General features: G+C 36.9%; 1 protein-coding gene across 3 annotated transcripts in view; it reads right to left on the bottom strand.

The window, feature by feature from the left end:
- Positions 1-22,836, bottom strand: part of xit (ALG6/ALG8 family glucosyltransferase xit) — a 152,925-nt gene that overhangs the window by 84,234 nt on the left and 45,855 nt on the right. For all 3 annotated transcript variants that reach the window (XM_090397289.1, XM_090397292.1, XM_090397291.1), the window contains exon 4: positions 7,763-7,952. In XM_090397289.1, coding sequence (XP_090253415.1) covers positions 7,763-7,952 — 190 coding nt within the window. The remainder of the gene's footprint in view (positions 1-7,762; positions 7,953-22,836) is intronic.

Raw genomic sequence — 22,836 nt, 5'->3', positions numbered from 1 at the left:
GACTAAGAATGATGTAGAAATTTTGAAGATGATGGGTACTAAAATGGAACTAATAAAGAATATACATATCTCACATATATGGATCATATTGTGAGACATGAATGTCTCCAAAAATATTAGAACATATTTCCCATTTCCTATATTAGATGGAAAAGTTGAAGGAATGCAAAAGAAAGGGGGGAAACATCAAATGTGGTTCAAAAACAGAGGACTGGCTGGGCCTGAACTACAGACAGCAATCAAAAGGTAGAAAGATATGGATATCCGTCGAAAGTTTATTTTGCACTTGGTTAGACTATAATAAATTTAGTTTAATCCTTTATCCAAGTGTGAGCAAACAAAGTTTGTGCCTGAAAATATCTTCAGGACTAAGGAAAGGCAGTGCAACACCAGGCAACTCAGAGCAAAGGTGGCCCAAGCTATCATCACTCCTATCTCAGTATCTCCCATAATGCAAAACACATCTCCTTGCAGATATGTATAATGTTATGCATTAAGGGAAGATCCACTACCCAGACCGGTTTCGACCTTTATTGAAGTCTTGTCAGTGGGAGCCAGGCCCAGTGGAGATACCAAGGCAGAAGCAATGGGAGAGGTCAAATTTACCTACAGGAGTTGCCAAAAGGTGTGCCAACTTATTATTAAATTACTCTGGATTTAGAGAAAGAAGTTAAAAGTTTATTTTGCACTTGGTTAGACTATAATAAATTTAGTTTAATCCTTTATCCAAGTGTGAGCAAACAAAGTTTGCGCCTGAAAATATCTTCAGGACTGAGGAGTGCAAACTTTGTTTGCACTCCTCAGTCCTGGATAAAGGATTAAACTAAATTTATTATAATATGGATATCCATAATAGACAACCTTCTGAATGGAGATGGTGTTTGATAGGACTCATACTGAACTATGTGATAAAAGCCATTATTAAATTTTCTTACAAACTTAAAAGAAGAAAATCACATCTTCCATAAAGAAGTGCAGAATGTCATAGACAAAACTAACAAGAAACATATTACTAGCAGGAAATTCAAGTGACAGAACAGAAAACAGAATGTAAATATCAAAGTAGGCATATTTAGTGAAGATATCAGCAGTCATAAAGAATGCAAATGAGATTTTGTAATTCTTAATATGAGAATACTGAACTTAGAATTTGAACATAAAGAAATACATTGTTAGACAGGAGACAGAGGGGTGATATCGTATACATATCTATTAACTTCTAAAAGGGTGTTATAGGATATCGGCTGATGAGATTTTTCATTACTAATTTCAAACTAACTAATTTCTGTGCTTTCTTGCCTCTTACTGTTCTTATTTTTCTTTTCCTATGTTAGAGAAAGCACAGAATCATTTATAAAAACTAACCCCCCTAGTCGATTTTCTAATAATTCCTTTAATTCAGAAATTTATATGTTAATTTTTCCTTGTTTGTATCATCAATATAAAAAAGTACTTGTTTTGGATTCCAGATTTTCATTATCCTTGGCTTTCGACAACACTATTGTAGTGCTGATTTTTTGGTACCATTTTCAAAAACTATCTTAAACTGACAATATGTTTTAAAATATATCAGCAAAGGTACTAAATATAATAAAATCAGTATAAGTCACAATAATATATTAAAATACACTAACTGTGATTAGCATATTTGTGATTATCTTTAGGTGGTAGATGAATTTCATTGTCCAGTGCGAGACCACTCTGTAACTTACTGAAGGCTTGAAGTAGAGCTCAAAACATGTTTCGAGCTCTACATGTTTCTATGTTTGGTCTCTATTTACAAAATTAAATAATAAAAATATAAAAAAATTCTTAATTCATACCAGGTAATCTTTTGTGGGAGAGGAAGACATTAAATCAATCACTTATCTTGCAGGAGCTTCAAATAGCATGTTTGCACTCATAATAGAGTCAAACCCAACATGAGAAGAAAAAGATACAGACATTAAAGTATCAAAGTTGTTCAAGTGAATGACAATAAACAATATAATTAAGATACCCTGAGTACAAAAACACCAGAATCAGATTACACATACTGTCCTATCTAAACAAACTTCATTAACTGGAAGCAAAACATGGACGATAAAAAAAAAAAAAAAGGAAAATATTTTCAAGCTACAGAAATGAAATTCTCAGAAACAGCTAGATATACCCATGTGGGACCATAAAATGAAGAAATTTTACAATCTCTTAATATAAAATCAATAAATTATACTTCAGTAAAAACAAACAAAAATGGACAACAGGAAGATGGAAAGGAAACGCAACCCCCAACTTGTTTTTTTGTCAAAACAGACAAACACCTAATTAAACAATTAATTGTTTAATTAGTTCTGCAAAATTTAATTTTAATAAGGGTAAATAACTTCAAAACAGTTATTTAGCAAATAATCTTGCTTGTTAGTGACAGAAAAAAAAAAAGCATCCAGAAGGAATGTAGTCATCAGCAAAAAGATATCAGAAATCTAAAAAGGCATCTAGGTATAAGTCATACAGGGGTTACAGTGAATAATACACAATCTGAAGAGTCATATTGTAAATTATTGGAACAGAGCTCTTATAGCATTGATCGATAAAATAAAAAAACAATATGAGAATTACAAAGGACTTCTTAGGTCCTTTGTATACTCAAGAAGACACAAAGAAAAATTGTGGAAGAACATGCCATATTCAGACAAACAAGAGTTGTCAGAACCAGATATTTATTTTAAAACAAATAATTCAGCAATCACAAGAATATAACAAGTTTTATTTTATTTTTTTTTTGAAGTCAAGATTATATATATAAATAGTCCAGATCTTGAAAAAGGCATGTGATAAAGTGTCACAAGAAAAGTTGTTTGAAATAATGTTTTACTTTTAAATGTTTAAACGGTATGCTGAGCAATATATAGCCTATATTTAAGTTATAAATCAACAGTTAGAAATGAGGACACAGGGGAAGATGGTGTGATCTCACATCAAGCATAAGGAAAGGTTTTTGCCCACTGTTATTATATTCATTATCTATGTGGATCATATTATCACCAAAGTCCTGATATATACCCTCAAGGGACTTATAGGATGTTATAACAGTACTTCATGATAAATTCACATTATTACTAACTTTCTATCAACAATACTGAATAACAAAATATCAAACATAAACTTCAGTATCACATACTGAAGGATATCAAAACCAGAGATATTTAGCTAAACTCTTCACTTATACAGAAGATGTTATATCGCTAAAAAAAATCCAATGAAAATTTTTCGAACTGAAAAGGTTAGCAAAACTGGTATTTCTTGGGATTGCAGGAAAAAGAACTAGAGTAAAGTGGATTAATTTAGGTGGTTGATAGTGTTAGCAGTGTCCTAAATTGAATAATTATTTTAACAATTTAGTATGGAAATCAGTAAAAAACTATGAAAATGGATAGAAACATCGGAAAACATTTAAGCTTTGTATACACTATTTTTAGTGCAGATAGTAAATGAAATATGGAATAGATCAAAGAATAAACAAAGCTTATTCCTTAATATATTTCCATATTTCATTTACTATCTGTTTGTTGATCTATTTCTGGTATAGTGGAGAATCTGATGAATTAAATTTATATGGATTAAAAGATTAGGTCAAAGCAATAAACAAGCGGTATACAAAAGATGGTGTTTAAACTGATTTTAAAAGATGAATCAGAAAGTTGGGTTAAAAATAAAGCATTTTATGAGACTACAGATATGAATTCTGAAGAAAATTAGGGCAGTGAAAAGATGGCATCAAACTGCAGAATCATGTTAAAAATAAAGATACTGGAAAAGATCTTAACATAATTAACAATCAACAATATGAGAGATAACCTAAGTATCTATGGTTACTTAAATAGAATAGATGAGTAAAGGTTAGCAAAACTGGTATTTCATCGGATTGCAGGAAAAAGAACCAGAGGAAAGTGGATTCATTTAGGTGGATTGATACAGTTAGCAGTGTCTTAAAGATTGAAATGCAAGTTCTGACAATACCAGATACCTGATAAATAAGATTATTTTGGAAGAAATTTACTGATACAAGGTTAGCAAGAGTATTAGGCCTAGATTTTTTGTTTGAAGGATGATGAGTGGGTAGAATTAGTTGCCAGAGGTGTGCATATGAGTGCTTCATCGGTGAATGAATTTAAGAAGTAAAATAAATATTGTGTGAATAGTGGATCTCCCATGATGCATCTTCTGACTTCATGGAGATACTTTTATAATAACAATAATAATGTAGTTATTGCTATCATATGACTATTAAATTACTTAAGGAATTTACAACGTATACTGGAATATTAATTAAAAGAAACTTTAATAAATAATCCCTATATTTTGGCAATGTCACATTGCCATCTTCAATGGGAACATACAACTATGACACGTGCACGCAGGCACTACAAAAAGCAAATGAGGCAGAAGAGAGACTCTACTGTTGAATGATGTTCTCATGATGCAAGCTTCCCAAATTTGGGACAGTCTCATGCACCCAAATTTGTTGAGGTTTGGAAAGTTTTTTTAGAGCTGAGACTGATTCTATGAACAATCTTTCATATTTAAACTTGCTGTGGTGTATTAATGTGGCTTTCTTCCAACATATTCTGTGGCGGGTATCCAGAGAATAGTCTGCCAGCCCAGAGTGACTGTACTGGTGAAACCGGACGTAGTCTTTATGTTCCGAAATCCTGAGATTTGCTGTCCTGCTTGTTTGGCCAAAGTAGGACAGTTTACAGCTGCAAGGAACCTGGTATACCCCAGGTAGGTCTAGGGGAAGTGGTAGGTCTTTGGTGGAGCAGATAAGGGATGCCAATTTTTTATATGGTTTGTAACAAGAAGTTAGGTCATATTTTTTTAAGATTTTGGTTATTTTTTCCGAGGTACCCCGGATATAGGGAATGGTGATGGAGTTAGTGTAATCTTTATTATGAAGTGGGGGAAGGGAGGGGGTTGGTTATCTGGTTTTAATATCTTTTGGATTTTTTTGGGGGTTGTAGCCATTGGCTAAGAAAGTATTAAGGATGTGGTTTAGTTCAGTGGTTAGGGCATTGTCATCTGAACAGATTACTTTTGCCTTGTTATATAGAGTTTTTATAACCCCATATTGTTGTGAGGGGAGGGGGGGGATTGCTGGTGAATGCATCTGCCTGTATGGGTGGGTTTTCTGTAAACAGAGAATACCAAGGATCCATCAGGCTGGCAAGTGATTAGAATGTCTAGGAAAGAGAGACTGTTGTTTTCCTCTTTTTCCAAGGTGAACTGGATTCTGGGGGTGTTGGTTGTTTAAGTGTGTTAAGAAGGAGTGGAGTGTATCTGAGCCAAGTGGCCAAATAGCGAACACATCATCAACATAGCAAAGCCAAACAGTGGGTTTTTGTGGGGCAGAGTTTAAGGCTTTCTCTTCAAAAGTCTCCATAAAGAAGTTGGCCAGGGGTGGGGAGAGTGGTGAACCCATGGATGTGCCCCTCTATCTGTTTGTAGAATTTTCCTTGCCAAACGAAATAGCCTGAGTTCATTGTGAACTAAAATAGGGCTGCGATGTCGGGAGGAAATTTGGCTCGGATTAGCTCTAACATTTCCTTGAGTGGGACGTTTGAAAATAGGGAGGAGACATCAAAACTGACCATTATGTCAGTATGTTGGAGTGAGAGATTTTCTATACTGGCTTTGAAGTGGGCTGAGTTGTTTTGTGTGTGATGGTGTGTTGCCAGTATAGTGTGAGAGAGCTTTGGCTAAATGTTTGGCTAATTTGTATGTGAGGGAATCAATGCCATCCACTTATTGACGTAATTGCACATTTTGTTTATGTATTTTTGGAAGTCCATATCTTCAGGGGGAGGGGGGAAGGTCTAGAGTTAAAAGGTTTTAGTTTGTTGGTAACTTCCACAGACCAAGAAGTGAATTTCTTCAGGAGCCTTTGGAGTGTTCAATTTGAAAGCTGGTGGGATTATACTCAATAGAGAGGTAGGTAGCCCAATCTAACAATAAAGCATTAAGCTTATCTATGTAGTTAGTTTGGTTGAGAACCACAGTGGCTTTTTCCTCATCTGCTTTGATGATTACTATTTCTTTGTTTTTCTTCATTTCCTGTAGAGCTTTATATTCATCTTTGGATATGTTGGTTTTTGGTGGTCTTGCTTTGGTGAGAACACCGGCTACATCCAGTCTGATATTGTTGGCGATGTGGTTTGGAAGGTTACGGATACCACGTTCTATTTGAATCATTATTTCTTCGGCCGGTATTTTCTTTGGAGATATGGCGAAATTGTGACCACGTGCCAGTGCGTTGAGTGCCTCAGGCTTCAGAGTAACGGAAGAAAGGTTGACTATGGTGTTGAGGTGTTGTTGCGGTTCGGAGGTAGAGTCCTTTTTTAAGTTTTCAAAATTTTTCATGTGCCGACTTTGTATCTTTTCAAATTCTTTTGCTGCTGAAGTGCACGAGACATTGTAGAGAATCGTCCAAAGGACGTGGTCCAGCATGTCAGAAAACTCCTCCTCTAGTGCCTGAATAGCTTTCTTTTTGTCAGCTAGGAGAACGCACGTAGCGGTAATTTGTTCTTGAAGTAGGTCGAAGCTAGTGCGGTTATAAATCCAGAGAGCCTTCTGTGAAGAGAAACGGTGCTTCACTCTAATCACTCGCTAGCCTGATGGATTCTTGGTATTCTCTGTTTACAGAAAAAACACCCATACAGGCACTCATACATTCACCAGCAATCCCCCCCCCCCACAACAATATGGGGTTATAAAAACACTATATAACAGGGCAAAATTAATCTGTTCAGATGACAATGCCCTAACCACTGAACTAAACCAGATCCTTAATACTTTCTTAGTCAATGGCTACAACCCCCAAAAATCCAAAAGATATTAAAACCAGATAACCCCCCCTTCATAACAAAGATTACATTAAATTCATCACCATTCCCTATATTCGGGGCACCTCGGAAAAAAAAACCAAAATCTTAAAAAAATATGACCTAACTTCTTGTTACAAACCATATAAAAAATTGGCATCCCTTATCCGCTCCACCAAAGACCAACCACTTCCCCTAGACCTACCCGGGGTATACCAGGTTCCTTGCAGCTGTAAACTGTCCTACTTTGGCCAAACAAGCCGGACAGCAAATATCAGGATTTCAGAACATAAAGACTACATCCAGTTTCACCAGTACAGCCACTCTGGGCTGGCAGACTATGCTCTGGATACCCGCCACAGAATACGTTGGAAGAAAGCAAAATTAATACACCGCAGCAAGTTTAAATATGAAAGATTGTTCATAGAATCAGTCTCCGCTCTAAAAAACTTTCCAAACCGCAACAAATTTGAGCGCATGAGACTGCCCCAAATTTGGGAAGCTTGCATCATGAGAACATCAGCCCAACAGCCAAGACAACCCAATATAGTCCACTAGGGGGCACCATTAGGACTCTAGGAAAAACAATAGTTTCTCTCTTCTGCCTCATTTGCTTTTTGTAGTGCCTGCGTGCACGTTTCATAATTGTATGTTCCCATTAAAGATGGCAATGTGACATTGCCGAAATATAGGAAGTATTTATTAAAGTTTCTTTTAATTAATATTCCAGTATACGTTGTAAATTCCTTAAATAATTTAATAGTCGTGTTACCAACGTATAAGCCTTTCTACAAGTATTGCTATCATAGTATCCTGCATACCCTTTATGGACATAGCAGTAAATGCTGATGATTAAGAGCATTCATAATTACAGCAGCAGCAACAACAGAAAACAAATTTACCTGTATGATTCTTGCAATAGACAATAGCATGAAGCCATAAAGAAATCCATTATACTGGAAATGAATGTGATCAACAATTAAAAGGCCTGGATTCCACAGTAACAGCATAGCTAAAACAATGCCCTTGTCTACCCATGGATCTTTATGTTCTTTCACTAGGCTGGTCTCTTCAGATATAACCATGCATAGCCTACAAAAACAATGAAAATATAAAGTGCATACAGAAAGAGTACTAGACATACACAACACAACACTTTTTCATATTATATTAGATTGGGGGGAGCATGCCATTTTAAATTCACATATAAAATGTATAATGATCTTTAAAATAGGTAATATTACTAATGTTCATTTTCTCTTTCAAAACTAAAAAAAATCACATGAACATAAAAACAAAACACATAAAACATATATAAACCTCCTTTCAATATCACACAGTAACCAGTATCAGTTGTGGTAAAACTGTTACTGTGCTGTAGCAACTAATTTCATATAAACCAAACTAGATTATACTTGACAAAAAAATTCTATTCTTGTTTAATCCTTTATCTAAGCATAAACAAACAATTCTTCATATGCAAAGTTTGCATATGATGAATCTTCATGACTAAATTAATTTATACATAGAGGCTGCTGACATAGCAGTTGCCTTAATATCCCACAATGCAAAGCACACAAAGCAATACATATGTCCTTTTGACATATGTATTGCTAAGCATTATGGAAAAGGTCACTATCAAGACCGGTTTTGACCTTTACTAGGGTCTCATCAGTGGGAGCCATAAAGAAGACATAAAGAAGACACAGAAATTGAATGGAGTCATACTTTATATATGCAAGTAGTAAAAAGGTATATCATTGTTATTAAAATGCTCTGGATGAGAGACAGTTGCAGAAAGTTTTTCCACTTGGTTACAAAATAAATTACACTTGACAAATTATATTCTTGTTTAATCCTTTATCTAAGTATAAGCAAACAAAGTGTGCTAATTGTGAAGATACTTCACATACAAACTTTGTTTGTTTACACTTCTCCTGTATTAGCTGTACACACTTATCTTGTATTCCTCTTTCCTTCTAGTTTACTCTCATCTAAACACAAAATAATTAATGCATTCCTTCACTAGTGCAGCTGCAGAGATCTGCCTTTATACATTTTCATTCAATGAATATGAATTTGTTGTTTATTATTTTAACGGTATAATAGAACACAGAAACTAAGTAAATAATTAATTTATTAACTTGATGCTGATATTTCGCTGGTGTTATAACCAGCATCTTCAGAGCACAAAAACACTGTTTGTCACAATACGCAAGACTAAAACAACATGGTGTACTTAAAAAAAATTGTAGCAGCAACACAAAGACTAGAGTCCTGATTTTGGCGCCCTCTATCTGAAAAAAAAAAAGCTATCATATATTACTAGAGTCCTAGAAAAGTGCTAGTTTTTTCTTAATATGACTGTCTCCCAGATCTTCGGCAAGTTAATACAGCCATATTTGTTGAGATTTGGAGTGTGATTTAGGGCTTCTGTGTAGTACTTTTGTTTTTCCAGTTGATCCTGTGTGCAGGGGTATCCAGTGCATGGTCTGCTAGGCCCGACTTCCCATAATGATAATTCCGGACGTATCTTTTATGTTCGCTGATGCGGATGTTCACAGTTCTTCCTGTTTGACCGTAGTAGGCTTGATTGCATGAGCAGGGTACTTGGTAGACTCCTGGATGTGATAAAGGAGGAATGCTATCCTTGGGTGAGCGGATGAGGGTGGCTAATTTGCTGCATGGTCTGAATGTAGTGCGTAGTTTATGTTTATTGAGAATTCTTGAGATCTTTTCGGATGTGCCTTTAATGTAAGGGATGGTGACTGTTTTGTTGTAGTTCTCTGTGGTAGATGGTGGGAGGGGTTTCTTAGGAGTGTTTAGTATTTTGTTTATTTTATGTGGATTGTAGCCGTTGGCCAAGAAGGTGTGGCGTAAGTGAGTCAGTTTAGCAGTCAGAGCCTTGTCATTGGAACAGATTGCTCTCGCTCTATGGGTTAGCGTTTTTAATATGCCATATTGTTGAGAAGGATGATGGTGTGATTGTTTGTGTAAGAATCTGCCTGTATGTGTGGGTTTTCTAAAAACTGAAAATGATAAGAAACCATCTGGGAGACGTGTGATGAGTGTATCCAGGAAGGGCAGACAGTTGTTGGTTTCCAGTTCCATAGTAAAGTGGATTTTTGGATGTTGGCTATTTAAATGTGCTAAGAATATTTTCAATGTCTCAGGGCCATGTGGCCAAATAGCAAGTACATCATCAACATAGAGTAGCCAAAGTGTTGGTTTGAGAGTGGCTGTATTGATTGCTAGTTTTTCCAGGTGTTCTATGTAAAAGTTGGCTGGGGTGGGGGAAAGGGGGGAGCCCATGGCTGTCCCATCAATTTGTTTGTATATTTTCCCTTTCCATGTGAAATATCCTGCATGTATTGTGAATTTGAATAGTTCAAATATATCAGGGGGGAAGTGTGACTTCAGTAGATTGAGGGTTTCTATTAGTGGTACATTCGTGAATAGTGAAGTGATGTCAAAGCTTACTATTAAGTCTGAGGTTTTTAGGGTAAGGTGTTGTAAGATGCTTTTTAGGTGAACTGAATTTTTGACAAAGGAGGGAGAATTGTTTGTGAGAGTGGCTAGTAGCTTAACTAAATGTCTAGCCAGTTTGTATGTGGGACTATTTATACTGTCCACAATTGGGCATAGGGGTGTGCCTTGTTTGTGAATTTTTGGTGCTCCATAGATCCTCGGTGTTTTACCATGGAAGGGTTCGAGATTGTTAACTGTGTCTTTGGACCAGGAAGTGGCTTTTTTCAATAATTTTCGTGCCTTATTCTTTTGTGTGTTGGTGGGATTGCGATCTATAATTTTGTATGTTGACTGATCTTATAATAGTGTGTGCATTTTGTTTTCATATTCAGTTGTGTCCATCACCACAGTTGCATTTCCTTTGTCAAAAATTCGTTGTATGCGGTCGTTGTATGGTGTTCCGTTGTTGGAGATTTTCGAACTTATTTTGGTGCTGGTTTTTCAGTCTGTCGAATTCTTTTTTTGCCGTTGCGTAGGTGATATTCTCTAAGATCTGCCAAAGTTCCGTATTTAGAATATTATGCAGTGATTCTCTTAATGCGCTAATGGTTGCATTTGCTTTTGTTAATTCCAGGCAAGTGGTGCTAATCTGTTCACGTAACAGCGCTACACTCGCTCGTTTATAGATGCGTTGGGCTTTGGCCAAGTGGAACTTGTTTCTGATTTTAAAACAGTTCGGTATTAATTTGGTGTCTCGGCACCTCTTTAAGAAGGCTAACCTGTTTAGTTGCCGCGCCAATTTCAACTTCCACTTACCATATTGTCGTGTCTTGCGTACGATATCGTCTCCGTGAAGAATCCTTAAACGTGTGGACAGCCTATGTGTTCGTCGAACATGTTGTTTATTATTTTAACGGTATAATAGAACACAGAAACTAAGTAAATAATTAATTTATTAACTTGATGCTGATATTTGGCTGGTGTTATAACCAGCTTCTTCAGAGCACAAAAACACTGTTTGTCACAATATGCGAGACTAAAACAACATGGTGTACTTAAACAAAATTGTAGCAGCAACACAAAGACTAGAGTCCTGATTTTGGCGCCCTCTATCTGAAAAAAAAAAAGCTATCATATATTACTAGAGTCCTAGAAAAGTGCTAGTTTTTTCTTAATATGACTGTCTCCCAGATCTTCGCCAAGTTAATACAGCCATATTTGCTGAGATTTGGAGTGTGTTTTAGGGCTTCTGTCACCTCTAAGAACAAACTCTCTGATTTGCACGGGTTTCTGTGTAGTACTTTTGTGTTTTTCCAGTTGATCCTGTGTGCAGGGGTATCCAGTGCATAGTCTGCTAGGCCCGACTTCCCATAATGATAATTCCGGACGTATCTTTTATGTTCGCTGATGCGAATGTTCACAGTTTTTCCTGTTTGACCGTAGTAGGCTTGATTGCATGAGCAGGGTACTTGGTAGACTCCTGGATGTGATATAGGAGGAATCCAGACCATGCACTGGATACCCCTGCACACAGGATCAACTGGAAAAACACAAAAGTACTACACAGAAACCCGTATAAATCAGAGAGATTGTTCTTAGAGGCGACAGAAGCCCTAAAACACACTCCAAATCTCAACAAATATGGCTGTATTAACTTGCCGAAGATCTGGGAGACAGTCATATTAAGAAAAAACTAGCACTTTTCTAGGACTCTAGTAATATATGATAGTTTTTTTTTTTTTTTTTTTCCCCCAGATAGAGGGCGCCAAATTCAGGACTCTAGTCTTTGTGTTGCTGCTACAATTTTGTTTAAGTACACCATGTTGTTTTAGTCTCGCGTATTGTGACAAACAGTGTTTTTGTGCTCTGAAGATGCTGGTTATAACACCAGCGAAATATCAGCATCAAGTTAATAAATTAATTATTTACTTAGTTTCTGTGTTCTATTATACCGTTAAAATAATAAACAACATGTTCGACGAACACATAAGTCTGTCCACACGTTTAATGATTCTTCACGGAGACAATATCGTACACAAGACACGACAATATGGTAAGTGGAAGTTGAAATTGGCGCGGCAACTAAACAGGTTAGCCTTCTTAAAGAGGTGCCGAGACACCAAATTAATACCGAACTGTTTTAAAATCAAAAACAAGTTCCACTCGGCCAAAGCATCTATAAACGAGCAAGTGTAGTGCTGTTACATGAACAAATTAGCACCACTCGCCTGGAATTAACAAAAGCAAATGCAACCATTAGCGCATTATGAGAATCACTGCATAATATTCTAAATACGGAACTTTGGCAGATCTTAGAGAATATCACCGACGCAACGGCAAAAAAAGAATTCGACAGAGTGAAAAACTGGCACCAAAATAAGTCCGAAAATCTCCAACAATGGAACACCATACAACGACCGCAATTACAACAAGACCTCGTCGTCGTGAATCTATCATCACTCACCTTAAGCAAAGAAGCCACGACTGCTTTAAGTCGAGGGCACAACTTTGCCCTAACCCCCAAGCAAGTTCCAAAAGCAGAAATAATGGCATCCATCGAACGAGGAATATACGACTTGCCTCCAACAATAGCTAACAACATATGTTTAGATGTGGCCAACATCCTAATCAAGTCCAAGCCTCCCAAAAATAATACCCCACATAAGGAATTCATTGCTATAAAAGAGCTACACAACAACAGCCAGATTACCATAACAAAAGCAGACAAAGGAAATGCAACCGTGGTGATGGACACAACTGAATATGAAAACAAAATGCACACACTATTATAAGATCAGTCAACATACAAAATTATAGATCGCAATCCCACCAACACACAAAAGAATAAGGCACGAAAATTATTGAAAAAAGTCACTTCCTGGTCCAAAGACACAGTTAACAAACTCAAACCCTTCCATGTTAAAATACCGAGGATCTATGGAGCACCAAAAATTCACAAACAAGGCACACCCCTATGCCCAATTGTGGACAGTATAAATAGTCCCACATACAAACTGGCTAGACATTTAGCTAAGCTACTAGCCACTCTCACAAACAATTCTCCCTCCTTTGTCAAAAATTCAGCACACCTAAAAAGAATCTTACAACACCTTACCCTAAAAAGCTCAGACTTAATAGTAAGCTTTGACATCACTTCACTATTCACAAATGTACCACTAATAGAAACCCTCAATCTACTGAAGTCACACTTCCCCCCTGATATATTTGAACTATTCAAATTCACAATACATGCAGGATATTTCACATGGAAAGGGAAAATATACAAACAAATTGATGGGACAGCCATGGGCTTCCCACCCCTTCCCCCCCTAGCCAACTTTTACATAGAACACCTGGAAAAACTAGCAATCAATACAGCCACTCTCAAACCAACACTTTGGCTACGCTATGTTGATGATGTACTTGCTATTTGGCCACATGGCCCTGAGACATTGAAAACATTCTTAGCACATTTAAATAGCCAACATCCAAAAATCCACTTTACTATGGAACTGGAAACCAACAACTGCCTGCCCTTCCTGGATACACTCATCACACGTCTCCCAGATGGTTCCTTATCATTTTCAGTTTTTAGAAAACCCACACATACAGGCAGATTCTTACACAAACAATCACACCATCATCCTTCTCAACAATATGGCATATTAAAAACGCTAACCCATAGAGCGAGAGCAATCTGTTCCAATGACAAGGCTCTGACTGCTAAACTGACTCACTTACGCCACACCTTCTTGGCCAACAGCTACAATCCACATAAAATAAACAAAATACTAAACACTCCTAAGAAACCCCTCCCACCATCCACCACAGAGAACTACAACAAAACAGTCACCATCCCTTACATTAAAGGCACATCCGAAAAGATCTCAAGAATTCTCAATAAACATAAACTACGCACTACATTCAGACCATGCAGCAAATTAGCCACCCTCATCCGCTCACCCAAGGATAGCATTCCTCCTTTATCACATCCAGGAGTCTACCAAGTACCCTGCTCATGCAATCAAGCCTACTACGGCCAAACAGGAAGAACTGTGAACATCCGCATCAGCGAACATAAAAGATACGTCTGGAATTATCATTATCTGAAGTCGGGCCTAGCAGACCATGCACTGGATACCCCTGCACACAGGATCAACTGGAAAAACACAAAAGTACTACACAGAAACCCGTACAAATCAGAGAGATTGTTCTTAGAGGCGACAGAAGCCCTAAAACACACTCCAAATCTCAACAAATATGGCTGTATTAACTTGCCGAAGATCTGGGAGACAGTCATATTAAGAAAAAAACTAGCACTTTTCTAGGACTCTAGTAATATATGATAGCTTTTTTTTTTTCAGATAGAGGGCGCCAAAATCAGGACTCTAGTCTTTGTGTTGCTGCTACAATTTTTTTTAAGTACACCATGTTGTTTTAGTCTTGCGTATTGTGACAAACAGTGTTTTTGTGCTCTGAAGATGCTGGTTATAACACCAGCAAAATATCAGCATCAAGTTAATAAATTAATTATTTACTTAGTTTCTGTGTTCTATTATACCGTTAAAATAATAAACAACATGTTCGACGAACACATAAGTCTGTCCACACGAATATGAATTTGCTTCATTTTGTGAAGATTCCCCCCCCCCCTTCATTTTAGTTATTCATAACATCCACAGTAATAGCAGTAACCTTACTCCAATGTGATTTGCTCATGAAGCTGCACTACCTAAACAACTGAATGCTGTTGCTTCACTCTGTGAATTTTGTCATGTACATGTCGCATACAAAGTATACATGGATTGGGGCCTACTTTCTTTCCTATCAACTCTTTTCCTGTTACTTTTACCAAGGATAAGCACAGGCCTCTCTTCCTCCCAGGTATTTACCATGTCTCATGCCAGTGTCTTGTCATATTGAAGAAACAGGATGTTCTGATGAGAAGAAACTAAAGGAACACCAGTGCTGTATCCTCTTTGAAAGTCTTGTAAGTCTGGTCTAGCTCAGCATCACCAAATTTGCCTCTTAAACAGGTGCAATTAAACTTAAGTGTTGAGAGTTTATTTTTCACTTGGTTAGACTATAATAAGTTTAGTTTAATCCTTTATCCAAGTGTGAGCAAACAGAGTTTGCACCTGAAAGTATCTTCAGGACTGGGGTAAGGTAGTGCAACACCAGGCAACTCGTTGCAAAGGTGGAGAAAGCTCTCATCATTCCTATCTCAGTATCTCCCATAATGCAAAGCACATCTACTTGCGGATATGTGTAATGCTATGCATTAAGGTAAGGACCACTACCTATACCGGTTTCGACCTTTATTGAGGTCTCATCAGTTGGAACCAGGCCCAGTAGTGGAGATACAAAGGCAGAAGCAATGAGAGGTCATCCTAACCTATAGGAGTTGCCAAAGGGTGTGCAACCTTATTTTGTAAATTACTCCGGATTCAGAGAAAGATGTTGAGAGTTTATTTTTCACTTGGTTAGACTATAATATGTTTAGTTTAATCCTTTATCCAAGTGTGAGCAAACAAAGTTTGCGCCTGAAAGTATCTTCAGGACTGGGGTAAGGTAGTGCAACACCAGGCCACTCGTTGCAAAGGTGGAGAAAGCTCTCATCACTCCTATCTCAGTATCTCCCATAATGCAAAGCACATCTCCTTGCGGATATGTGTAATGCTATGCATTAAGGCAAGGGCCACTATCCATACCGGTTTCGACCTTTATTGAGGTCTCCTATAGGTTAGGATGACTTCTCATGCTTCTGCCTTTGTATCTCCACTACTGGGCCTGGCTCCCACTGACGAGACCTCAATAAAGGTCGAAACCGGTATGGGTAGTGGCCCTTGCCTTAATGCATAGCATTACACATATCCGCAAGGAGATGTGCTTTGCATTATGGGAGATACTGAGATAGGAGTGATGAGAGCTTTCTCCACCTTTGCAAAGAGTTGCCTGGTGTTGCACTATCTTACCCCAGTCCTGAAGATACTTTCAGGCACAAACTTTGTTTGCTCACACTTGTTATACTTATCATAAACTTAAGTGCTTATTCAAAAAGTGGTAATGCACTTCTACACTGCCCAACCTTGAACCATAATGACCGTTTCCATACCACAAATAATGGAATCTACTTACTGAGGCCACATTAGCATGCTACTCCTTTCTTGGTTATGAAATCCATTATTGTTATTGTACTTTTTTTAGAATTCTAAGTTGTGATGATCTGAAAGTTTCACAGCAAAATATCTGGCTATTTAATAAACTTTTGTGTATAAGTGTTCATATAGTTTCTAGCTATGTCACAAGTATCATTTAAAACTAAATAGCTGAAATCTTTTACTAGATCTATAGTCCACCCACTGAGGATGTAATTGATGTGTTCCATAATCCAGCCTACTTCCACAGTTTGTCTTTTTATTGCTGATTTTCGTAGAAAATTTATTACAGCAGTTATTAATTTCACTTAAAAGATTCCAAAGACCTGGGCTGGATTTCTTTTGGAGAATATTTTCATTTGCATAAAGAAAAGAGCTGAGCTGAATATCTCTGATTTTGATATTCTGGTTTAATGCCACTTTTCTTTATAATATGATCCACTGAATAATAATAGTAGAGATAGCATGCATCTGATTCATTTCAAACTATCTTCTTGTATCATTTCAGTTCTAACTACTAATTTACAACTTAAATGTAGGCTGGATAATGATCAGTATAATGTCTTTTATTTACACCATATAATTATAGCAAATGTTTACTAAGCATCAATTTGAGTGGGGGGGGGGGGATGTGTGTGTGTGTGTGTGTTTATTTTTAAATACATCTATACAGGAATGCCAATTTTCTGGAACAGATAGTCCAGAAAATTACAAGAGCTCTCTTGAAATTTCTGTAACATACGATTAGTTCACTGGACTGCCACAGATGCAATGCATGTGGTGCATGCTGCTTGTTTATATTCCCAGTTCGTGGTGATCCCTTGATTTTGAGAAATTCTTAGCTTATTTTTCTTACATTTAAATATAGCTTGGGTTTCTAAGTCATAGTCCAATTTACAGTGGTGTCAAGCATAAGCACAAGTCCATATTGATACAAGATAGCATAGAAGTAGAGAAACAATTCAATATCAACTGATTGTGGTTTTCTGTGCAGAAATTGTTATATATATGATATTGGTTTGTTAACTGTTTGTGATATAAAGAACTGACAGGACAAAATACTAAAATTCTTTGCAGACAGTGATTCCAAAAAGCAAATAGATGTTAGGGGGAAAAAAAAAAAAACGTGAAAAAGGGCAAAAGTAATGAGAATGATCCAGTGATGATATAATGGTTTTAACAACTTCAGAATGATGGGGTGGACTTAATTTAGAGCTTGAGTGTGACTATAGCGAATAATGGCTTCAAAGTTCTTGTAGATAAGCTTATATGTTGGTGATACATAACTGTTAATTTTAAGGAAAGAACAACGTATATTATTATATTAACTAAATAACTTTAATACTTCCAATATATTAGTAATGTTACATTACCATCTTCAGGGAACATAAAAATTAATGAAATGTGCACACAGGCACTAACACTGAGCAAAAATGGTTGAAGAAAACAACTGAAATCAGTCCTAGAGTCCTAAAGGGTGCCACCTAGTGGGCCAAATTGGGTATTAATCTTGACTATTTGGGCTGATGTTCTAAGAATGCAAGCCTCCCATATTTGGGATAATCTCATGCATCCAAATTTATTGAGGTTTGGGGAGTTTCTTAAGGCTGAGACTGATTCTAAGAATAATCTCTCATATTTAAACTTGCTGTGGTGTAGTAAGGAAGCTTTCTTCCAACGTATTTTATGGCAGGTGTCCAAGGCATGGTCAGCAAGTCCTGAGTGGCTATAACGGTGGAAACGGATATAATTCTTATGTTCGGATATCCTGATATTAGCAGTCCTGCCTGTTTGGCCAAAGTAAGACAGTTTACAACTACAGGGGACCTGGTAAACTCCAGGTAAGTCTAGAGGAAGTGGCTGGTCCTTGGGAGAGCGGATAAGAGATGTCAATTTTTGATATGGTTTGTAACAAGTTGTCAAGTCATATTTTTTTAAGATTTTTCTTAACTTTTCAGAAGTACCACGAAGATAAGGAATAGTGACAGATTTAGAGTAGTCCTTGTTGTGGAGGGAGGGGGTTAACTGGTTTTAATATTTTTTGGATTTTATGGGGGTTGTATCCATTGGTTACAAAAGTGTTAAGAATATGAATAAGTTCAGTAGTAAGGGCATTGTTATCTGAACTGATTAATTTTGCCCTGTTACATAGGGTTTTTATAATCCCATATTGTTGGGAGGGGGGATGATGTGAACGCTGGTGAATGTATCTACCTGTATGTGTAGGTTTTCTGTAAACTGAGAAAGCCAGGGATCCATTAGACTGGCGTGTAATCAGAGTAGCTAGGAAAGGGAGACTTATCGTTTTCTTTTTCTAAGGTAAACTGGATCCTGGGGTGTTGATTGTTTAGGTGTGAAAGGAAGTTTGAGTGTGTCTAGGCCATGTGGCCAAATAGCGAACACATCATCTACATAGCGTAGCCAAACAATAGGTTTAAGTGGGACCGAGTTTAAGGCTTTTTCTTCAAAGGTCTCCAAAAAGAAGTTGGCCAGAGGTGGGGAGAGTGGAGAACCCATGGCAGTCCCCTCTATTTGTTTGTAGAATTTTCCTTGCCAAACGAAATAGCCTGAGTTCATGATGAACTGAAATAGCTGAGATATGGGGAGGAAATTTGCCTTGGATGAGTCCAAGAGTGGGGCATTGGTGAATAAGGAGGAGACATCAAAACTGACCATTATGTCAGTGTGTTGGAGTGAGAGGTTTTCTATACTGGCTTTAAAGTGGGCTGAATTTTTAATGTGTGAAGGTGTGTTGCTAGTATATTGAGTGAGAACTTTGGCTAAATGTTTGGCTAGTTTGTATGTGGAGAAATCGATGCTGTCCACAATGGGATGCAATGGCACATTCTGTTTATGAATTTTTGGAAGTCCATATATTCTGGGGGGTCTAGAGTTAAAAGGTTTTAGTTTATTAGTAATTTCCACAGGCCAAGAAGTAACCTTCTTAAGGAGCCTATGGAGTGTTCTGATTTGGGAGCTGGTAGGATCATATTCTATAGGGAGGTAAGTAGACCTATATAATAGCAAGGAGAAAAGCTTACCTGTGTAGTCGGTTTTGTTTAGAACTACATATCCGCAAGTGGCATTTCCCTTATCCGCTTTAGTAATTATTATTTTACTGTTAATTTTTAATTCCTGTTTAGCTATGAATTCTTCTTTAGAAAGATTGCATTTTGGAGGTTTTAGCTTTAGTGAGAACACTGGGTGCATTTAGTCTGATATTGTTGGCAATATGGTTGGAAAGGTTACGGATATTACGTTCTAATTGAATCATTATTTCTTCAGAAGGGATTTTTTTCGGTGTTATAGCGAAGTTGTGGCCTAGGGAGAACGAGCTGATAGCTTCAGTATTCAAGGTTAGGGATGATAGGTTTATTACTGTGTTGAGGTTTGCTAACTGAGTTCTTTATCAAACTTTCGAATTTTTTAATGTCCCGACAACGTACTTTTTGGAATTCCTTATTTGCTGAATAATTAGAGACATAGCAGAGGATCATCCAAAGATCATCATTTGGCGTAGCAGTAAGCTCTTCTTCTAGCATACGAATAGCCTTGTTAGTGTTGGCCAAGAGAAAGCGAGTAGCGGTAATTTGCTCATGTAATAAAGCGAAGCTAGTACATCTATACATGCGGAGAGCTTTAGGAGAAGTGAATCGGTGCTTGAATTTTAGACAATTAGGGAAGCATCGTGGAATTTCAATCCATGAAGCGTGTAGCCTACATTTAAGTAGTGAAGTGTGTGTAGTACGTGCAAGAATTTGGCAAACTAGTAGATGATGAGCTGTTTTCGCCAGGGAACCAGGGCAAACAGCAAAAAGTCAGCTACTGGAACAAATCCTAAAACACACCTCAACTCAATATCACCAGAACTGAAGATCGGTACTACCAACATAAGAAGCCTGAATGGCAAAGAAATGGAGCTAGCTGAGGAATTAGATAAGTACCAGATCAACATAATAGAGGTGACTGAAACAAAAAAGACCAAAACAGGTGAGCTCTTTCTGAGCAATAAATACAAAATGTTATATTCAGGCAATGACAATCAAGGAAAAGAAGGAGTAGTCATAGTATTCAATACTAAGTACAAAGCTAATCTTCTTGAATGGCAGGCAATTTCAAGTAGAGTGATACAGGCAAATATCAGAATGGGGAACTGGACAATGAGACTTATTTGTATCTATGGTCCCACAGAAGGTTCTCCTAAGGTAGAAGTGGAGGAATTTGAGGGTTTAGAAAAAGCAACTGACACAATGAAAAATTGGTCCTTGATGAGGATCTAAATAACAGAGTAGGAAATGATTGTCAGAAATACAAAAATATTTTGGGAAAATGTGGAGAAAAGAGCAAAGCTAATAATAATGGCAAATGCTTGTTGGATTTCTACTGACGACATGGATTGGTTATTACTAACACCATGTTCCAACATAAAAATGTGCACAAATTCATATGGAGAGAAGAGGCAAGGAATAAGAAAAGTCTCATTGACTATATTATTGTTGATAGTGATGTTTTCTCTCTGGTGCAAGACACTAGAGTGTACAGAGGATTTGAAATTGGAAGTGATCACCATTTAGTCTTAAGCAGGATAAAATTGAATTTCATATTGAAAAGAAGAACATGTGAGAAAGTTTTAAAACAAATAAAAGTTGAGCAGTTCTCAGATGTGAAATGTAGACTAAAATACACAAAGATTATTGAAGAAAAAATGAAAGAGTTTGTGAACAGGAATCAAACCTTGGAGAGTCAGTGGCAAGCTCTCAAGAAAACATTGATTGATTCTGCCAGAGAGGCATGTGGTGAGGTTGTCTGCAAGGATAGAAAAATCAGAACTCCCTGGTGGACACAGGAAGTTAAAGAGGCAGTGAAGGAAAAGAAGCAAGCATATCAAAAGTTCCTGGCAAATAAGTCAGTTTGTGCTCTTAAAGAATACAGAGACAAATGTAAGAAAGCTAAACACTGTGTAAAACTAGCTAAACAAAAGTCATGGGAAGACTTTGGTAAGCACATAGAAAATAAACATCAAGAAGGTGACAAGATATTCTGCATGTTGTTGAAGAAGCTCAGAAATGGAGGAAAGAGTGCTATGAATGGAATTAGATATGATGAATGTGATATGAAGAGAAAAAGATAACCTTGAAGTATGGAGTAATTACTTCAAAAAATTGCTACATGAAACTAGCAGTGATGACAGTACAGTGATAAAAAAACACTGACCAGGCATGCAATCAGGAATACATATCCATGCTTGAAGTAGAAAAAGCCATCAAAAGTCTGAAATGTGGAAAGGCAGCTGGAGTAGATGATATTAGACCAGAAATGCTCAAGTATGGAGGTATACAAGTTTTAAGGTGGCTATACTGCATAGTTCAGAGGGCCCGGACAGAAGGACGAATTCCAGATGATTGGAGTAGAGCTCTCATAGTACCCATATATAAAAAGGGAAATAAAACTGATTGTGAGAATTACAGAGGTATTTATCTACTGAGTGTTCCTGGTAAGATTTATGCCAGTATACTTGAGAAACGGTTGAGAAGGAGTGTGGAAGAGAAGTGTGGTGAGGAACAAGCTGGATTCAGGCCAAATAGAGGCTGTCAGGATCAGATATTCACTTTAAGACAAATCGTTGAAAGTCATGGGAATATAACAAAGATCTGTATTTAAGTTTTTTAGATCTGGAAAAAGCATATGACAAGGTGCCAAGAGAGAAGCTATTCAATACACAATTATATGGTGTCAGCAGATCATTATATCAAGCAATACTTAGTCTTTATTTGAGTTGTAAGTCAGCAGTTAGAATTGAAGCAAGTACAGGAAGATGGTTTAATGTTAAATCTGGTGTGAGACAAGAATGTACATTATCACCTCTGTTATTCATTATCTATGTGGATTACATTATGAAAGAAAGTGGTATTAAACCTGATATCAAAATTGGAGATGTTAATGTTAGCTCCTTGCTTTATGTGGATGATGTTATACTTCTAAATAAATCTGCTACAAGTCAGCAAGATTCCCTGACTAAATTGAATAACTGTTGTGATAGATATGGTATGAAGGTCAGCAATAAAAAGACAAAGACAATGAAAATAGGCAGAATCATTGCAAATGTCAACTGTGTTGTGAATGAAGAACCTGTGGAACAAGTAAAACATTTCAGCTACTTAGGCACACTTTTTAGTGAAGATGGTAAATTAAATATGGAAATAGACAACAGAATCAACAAAGCTGGTATGTTGAAAGTTTATTTTTCACTTGGTTAGAGTATAATAAAATTAGTTTAATCCTTTATCCAAGTGTGAGCAAACACAGTTTGCGCCTGAAAGTATCTTGGATAAAGGATTAAACTAATTTTA

This window comes from Typopeltis vanoorti, chromosome 8 (genome assembly GCF_054136105.1).
Source record: "Typopeltis vanoorti isolate ZY-2024b chromosome 8, IOZ_Tvanoo_1.0, whole genome shotgun sequence".
Lineage (NCBI taxonomy): Eukaryota > Metazoa > Arthropoda > Arachnida > Uropygi > Thelyphonidae > Typopeltis > Typopeltis vanoorti.
This window is presented reverse-complemented; position numbering and strand designations above follow the sequence as displayed.